Below are 6,736 nucleotides of genomic sequence, written 5' to 3'. Positions count from 1 at the left end.
TAAGATTGTGCATGTCATTTTATTATTCACCATAGCTAGCTTAAGTGTGCAATTCACACAGAACACACAGGATCAATTAATCACCTGGTTTTAGTCTCAGGAAAGCTATCAGAAAGCTCAGGTATCTTGACACTGCCCATCTTTCAAAATCCGGATGTCTTGCCTGGTTTTCCTAGAGTAATATAGGAAAAAAGAGTAAGAGATCAAAAAAAAAAAACACCATTCCAAGAGTCATACTTTGGCTGCATTCCATCAAATGGAATGGAGCTGACTGTTACAAAATTGACCTGCTCATTTTCCTGTCTAAAGAGCTGAGGTGACTGCAACATCCTGGCTCATGGATGTGCCCTCCCAGGGGCTGTGATACTGGTGGTGCATCTGCAGATCAACCTGCTCACAGCAGGGCTGTCCCCAGCATGAGGTTATGGTTGCTATGGCTCTATTTGAGCCCCAGCCACCACCCCCAAGAATGGAGATCCCACCACACACACACCTCTCTGGTGCATCACCAATTGGACCTGCTGCCTGTGTCAAATTTTCACCCTCTTGGGGCTGCTGTTTGTGGCTGTTGCCCCATGTTGTATTGCCTGCACCAAGACAACTGAGGCTCCATCCCATCTGCAACTGTAGACTGCTGCTGGATATCCCCAGGCATCCCCTTCCTCAGCCTGGCTGGGTACAGATCCTCTGCACTTCCTTGCAACTTTTCTTGACAAGCTGACCATCCCTCCCCTCCTGCAGCCCAGCACACGGTTTGTTATTTGCCATGCAAGTGCAGCCTGCCACGGCTTTTCCCAGGCTCTGGGGAGCCTGAATGGCTGTACTTCACAAGCACCCAGTTTCAGACAGCCAAAATTAGACCCAGGAGGTCCCTGCCAAGGGCATGAGCTTACATTTTTTCCACACAGAGCTGGCATTCATTGGCATAGGTATTCCCATCGCTGCCACAGATGGGCAAGTACAGGAGGGGACAGGCCTGCAGGTGAACCAGGTTTTCACACACTGGCTGGAAAGGAGAAACCACAGAACACATTTCAGTGCCAGCAGCACCCATTTCTTCCCCCCAGAACACTCAGGCAGGAGCAAGTGCCACTGGCAACCTGGTTCCCTGTGTCTCAGAGTAGTGCATGCCCACAGAGGAGCAGGGGCCGCTGAATCCCTCAGAGGGACACGTGGCCTGGGCTTTGGTGTGGGTTTGGTGCTGGAACACCAGTTGCCATGAGGCTGGGGATGATTTCTGGGAACAATCTTTCTCCCAGGCACAGCAGGCATGCCCATCTCAAGCCATGAACAAAGAAAACAAGAAGCCTCTTACCCTTCTCAGGCCACCCCCTTCATTCAGCTCTGCCCCTGAAAACAGAGCAGAAACCCATGAGCGTGGCACACCCGTGCCTGACAGCAGAAGAACAAGATATTGACAGAGGATCACATCCAAACCAAAGGGAAGGCAGTGTTGTGCAGAGCACAGGACTGAATCAGCTCTTGGGTTTCATGAGGGGGAATCAGTTTGCTGCTGTACGCCACTCCCACCCCTCCCTGACCGCAGCACAGTACACTGCTTCCATCCACAGCTAAGCTGGCTGGGACAAAGCTGTGAATGGCTTTGTTCCCACCCCCTAAACCCTCTCCCAACAGCCCTCTTTCCCAGTTTGTGGGTCAGAAGCTCCACGGAGCATCCAACACATCTCAGGAAACGGGAAACCATGCAATGCAGCATGTGGCATGGGGTATCCTCAGAGAGATGAGACTTGGTGATAGTGCACAACAGGACATCTGCACCTCCAGGGTGAGTGGCATTTGGTGGGTTCGTTTTTTCTCAGACAAGCAGAGCAGTAGGAACAGTTCACAGCCCACCTGTGCAGTTCACAAATGTCCTGGGAGCATGAAGGCTCACACACAGGCAGCTGCAGGACCACCACTACCTGCACGTAGGTAGCAATGGCTTCCCAGCACCTATAAACAGGTGCTTCCCTCGTAAATATGCTGAGCACATATTGTTCTTGCAAACTTGCCAGTTTGCATGGAGGCAGGAACTGCAGCAGCTGTGGAGTCTCCCCTCTCCCAGATCACTCCCTAGTGCAATACTTTTGATGAACCAGCCTGTAACCCTTGCCACAAACTGCTAATAAGGAAGGCACAGTGTGTTTGCTCCAGTCCTTCTCCCTTACCATGCTGCCGCTGTTTGTCTGCCTTAACCTCACTTCCTCTCCAAACCAGAATGTCTGGGTCTTTATGCCTTATCATGCATTCCCCTCCATCCCATTTTCCGTCTGCCATTCCCAACCTGCCCCCCATGAACCAGCTCCATCAGCAGAGCAGATTTACCTGTGGCAGCGACCAGAGTCGCCATTGCTGCCAGCAGCAGCAGCAGCAGCTCTCTCCCAGGCATGGTGAGTTCAGGCAGACCTGCTCACACACCTCGCTCTGCTCGTGGCTGCCTTTATGGAGGAGGGCACAGCCTTATCTCAGGAACCCTGGGAAAAGCAGAGTTTTGTTCCTGCTGGGAGCAGCTGGACTGTGCACCCTAAGAGATCACTTAGGCACTCTCACACATAAGATAAGCCTTCCAATGCAGCTTCCCACTTGTCAGCTTCAGGTGGCAGCATCAGAGGCTGCTTTACGATCTCTTTGCACTCTAGTCAGGTGTTGTGGTTTGACACTGGCCAAATGCCAGGCAGCCACAGAAATCTCTCACTCACCCTCCCCTGCTACAGCTGGGCAGAGGAGAAAAAAATTACATGAAGGCTTCATGAAATAAGGACTGGACTGACAGAAAACACTCCAAGGGAAAAAGAGACTCAGCTTAGAGGTACAACGTGAGTTTATTACTAACAAAATCAGAGGAAGATAATGAAAAGTAAAATAAGCCCTTAAAAACACCTTTCTTTCTCCACAACCCCTCCCTCCTTCCCACTGACAGCATGGGAGAGAGGGCACGGGGGTTTTGGTCAGTTCACCTGAGATTTTCTTCTGTTGCTCAGGGAGAGGAGCCCTTTCCCTGTGAGACTGTGGGGTCCCTTCCCACAGGAGACAGTTCTCTCTGAATTTCTCCAGCGTGGCTCCAATCTCATGAACAGCAGTTCTCTCTAAATTGCTGCAATGTGAGTCCCTCCCAAGGGCAAACAGTGCTCCCAAAACTGCTGTGATGTGTCTCTCTTCCCACGGGCGGCAGACCTCCAAGGACAGGCTGCTCCAGCCTGGGGGCAGGGCCCCTCTCTGCACAGGTGTCCCACAGGGTCACAGCCTCCTCCAGGCATCCACCTGCTCCAGTGTGGGCACCTGCATGGGGTGCAGGTGGATCTCTGCATCCCTGTGGATCCCCATGGGCTGCAGGGGCACAGCTGCTTCACCATGGGCTGCTCCAAGGGCTGCAGGGGAATCTCAGCTCCGGTGCCTGGAGCACCTCCTGCCCCTCCTTCTGCACTGACCTTGGTGTCCCCATGTGGTTTTCCTCACACGTTCCACATGTCCTCACCTCCTCTTCTTCTCTTGCTGGAATTAACACTGCATGCCCCACTTTGTTTTGATTTTCTTACTAAATCTGTTATCCCAGAGGCATTACCAAGCTCTCCAATTGGCCCAGCCTTGGCCAGCAGCATGTCCATCCTCAGAGCCATCAGGAATTGCTCTGCTGGACATGATGGAAGTTTCCAGCAGCTTCTCACAGAAGCCACCTCTGTGGTCCCCCACTATCAAAAACCAGTCCATGCAAAACCAACACATGAGGGCTGGGCAATGCTGCTCTTCTCTGCTGACCCCAGCCAGCTACTTCTGATTGTATCTCACCCAAACCATCCCTTCAGCCTTGCAGCTGCTGTTCTTCATATGACAGATCTCTGCACTTGAGTGGTGAGACTAGACATAGAAAAGCCAGGAAATTCAGGCTGATTAGAGTGGTGGCACTGTGGCATTATCCCATGAGACCCAGGCAGGTGTATACACACTGCCTGAGGCGCTGGTCAGGATCCCAAACACAATGGGAGGCCTGTCACCGTGCTGCAGCAAACCCACAGTCACTGGGTGGGATGGGATGGGACAGCCTGGGGTGCAGAGGGTCTGGAGGGTACAAAATTCAGCTGCATGGGGGCAAGGAGCTGCAGGTGCAGTCGCTGCCTATGCTCAGAGGAGCCACATAGTCAGAGGTGGTTTAATACCTTACTCCACTCACCACCTTGGCTGCAGCTGAGGTTGCCAGAGCAAAATTATCTTCATCATAAGATTCAGTGTGTTGGGAGGGGGCAGTGTGCATGGATACCCAGATTAAATACACAGAGGTGGCACACAAAGCAGGGAGAGGACAGAGAGGCTGGAGATCATTCTCAGTGGCAAGAAACACCACCTTTTCAAAAAAGAATCATGACCCCAGAATATCCCAGATGTTTTGCCTGCAAGACTGGATGCTTTATGTCAGGGTGAGCATTCTTATCTGCTCTTTCTCAGAAGCTTTATTTTCTACATCTGTCCCCACTTTCCTTTGGTGAAAAAAAACAGTTGGTGAAGGGTGAAGGATAGAAAAAAGGACCACTGATCATAAAGTCAGTGCAAGACCAACATTGACTAAAAACTCCTTTGGGTCAGACTTGCTGAAATGAGGTGTGGGCCAGAAGGGACAGAGAGTCACCTTCCCCATGGGAGCAGATGGGATGTATCATGTGCGCAAGGGCTGAGCAGGGGGTAGATGCCCTACAGAAACCACCAGCAGGCTGGGAGAGCTCCAGATGCACGGAGCACACACATTTGCACTCACTGAGGATCTGACTACAACTGTGCTTAGGATGTTTTCTCCCCAGAGGAAGATACACGCTGGCCTTTATGTCTGAGTCAAAAGGGAAGCTTGAGCATCCCTTGTGGCCAGAGAGCTGTGGGCCCTGCCAGAGGCTGCTTGCATCCTTCTATTGGAGGTCCTTTCACACAACTCAGCAGGGCTGTGACCAGGACTTGGAAAGTGGCAACGTAACCAGCTCAGGGTTCCCCTTGCAGAGTCATTCCTCCGCTCTGCCAAGGCAGCTGCACACATGTTTTATATTCCCTCTTCACGGAGTTTACACAGTTCAATAACCTTTGGCTTTCATTATTATTCCACTTTGGAAATCCCTCAACTAAAGTAAATATTTAACTGCATTAGCAGTTTTTCCCAAGGCACATGGGGTCCTGTTAGTCTTGTTTAGTCTAGTACAAGGGAGGCCAAGGGGGATCTGATAGCAGCCTACAACTGCTGGAAGGGAAGCTGATGGAGCCAATCTCTTTTTGGTGGTGCCAGATGACAGAATAAAAAGCAATTGTCACAAACTGCAGCCTTGACATGATCAGGTCAGGAGCCAGGGAAGAAGCCTTACCCCAAAGGGTGTACAACCCAAACCAGCCGAGAGGTGGGACATCAGCATCTCAGCAGGACGTGTACCTGACCAAGCCTCACTGTGCACAAGGTTTGTTGGGTGAGCCCTGAAGGACCCTGCCACCAGCAAGTTGGGTCCATGGGACAAGCAGCTGTCAGTCTCCAGCACATGTGGATGTACGTCCTTAGATTCATATCTGGCAAATCTGGTCCTAGACAACACTTGACAACATGAACAGCACGGGGCCCCCTCCTGCAAACTGCTCACACATCAACACACTTCACAGCCCCAGGGCTATCTTTGGCCTTAAAGTCTTCTCCAAAGTTTTTACTACCAAGAAATCCAAATCCTGATTGTAATGCCTCTGGTGCCACCTCAGCTGCCTCTGATTCCAAGCATGGCCTGGTTCTCTGGTCACGCCAGCAGCAGTGCAGGAGCAGCAGGCTGGGGCTGTGCTGCTGGGACACGTGGTGTACTCCAGATCACTCCCCTTGGACAGAGGGTGACAGGAAATATCTGCTTCCCCTCTCAGCAAGGTCAGTGGTGCTGTAGCAAAGCCGTTGGCTGATACAAGGCTTGATCTTCCTCTACCTCATTCCTCAGTGGTATTAAAATTCCAGTGCCGTCACAAAGCAGATTAAAATGGCATGCCAAGAGATGACAAAGGGTAAATGACCTCTTGTATACTGTTTTTGTCTTTTCAAGCTTTTCTGACAAGCACAAACTTGCAACTCCTAATGAAAGTCCCTGCCTACTGTATCCCTTGAAGAAGAAGTGGGGAAATTCTTCCTCAGGTGGGGCAGGAGGTTTTCTGGTGGCTGCTTCCCTCACATTGGCTGTGGAGCTCCAGCTGGCTCTGCATTTTCTCCCTGTACTTACAGCAGCAAGATGGTGATGTGGAAGACAGGACGGGGAGATGTGAAGGCTCTGGGTTTGCCTGAGGAGCTGGAGACCTAGTGTCAGCACCAGCAAGACACAAACTCCACTGGAGACAGTGGCAACAATCAGACTTCTGATTCTGAAACCAACCTTAGGCCTGCCCCCTTGCAGCATTGCCCCTGCCTTTGTGCTTGTGCCACACCAGTGGACCCACATCCATGCACTCGTCTGGGATCGCTCATCACATCAGAAGCCCGTATTACATCTCTCCCCTGCTAGGGGACTGCAGCCCTGCTTGCAGGCTTTCCATCTGAGTGGGCACAGCTGGCAGCCAGCCAGGCCGGGTTGCGTCACATCGCTCTTGCCCCACGTCTGCCTGGTGGCCTTATCGGCGGCGTGGCCTTGGTGTCGTCACCACTCCACCCAGCACCTGCCGTTTCCTTGCTGTTATCTCTTGTCTTTCCTGGATTTCATGGCTGTTCTCCGCCTTCCCACGTTCTGCACCCATACTGATATTTTAA

The 6,736-nt window shown here is 51.8% G+C and overlaps 1 protein-coding gene across 1 annotated transcript; it reads right to left on the bottom strand.

The window, feature by feature from the left end:
- Nucleotides 1–2,478, bottom strand: SPINK4 (serine peptidase inhibitor Kazal type 4). The gene is made up of 4 exons (XM_064403845.1): nt 2,326–2,478; nt 1,316–1,350; nt 894–1,006; nt 1–172 (listed from the first exon to the last, which is right to left on the bottom strand). The coding sequence occupies exons 1-4, from the start codon at nt 2,387–2,389 to the stop codon at nt 118–120; spliced, it is 267 nt and encodes an 88-aa protein (XP_064259915.1). The 5' UTR covers nt 2,390–2,478; the 3' UTR covers nt 1–117.
- Between the last annotated feature and the right edge of the window lie 4,258 nt (nt 2,479–6,736).

This window comes from Passer domesticus, chromosome Z, assembly GCF_036417665.1.
Source record: "Passer domesticus isolate bPasDom1 chromosome Z, bPasDom1.hap1, whole genome shotgun sequence".
Taxonomy (NCBI): Eukaryota; Metazoa; Chordata; class Aves; order Passeriformes; family Passeridae; genus Passer; species Passer domesticus.
This window is presented reverse-complemented; position numbering and strand designations above follow the sequence as displayed.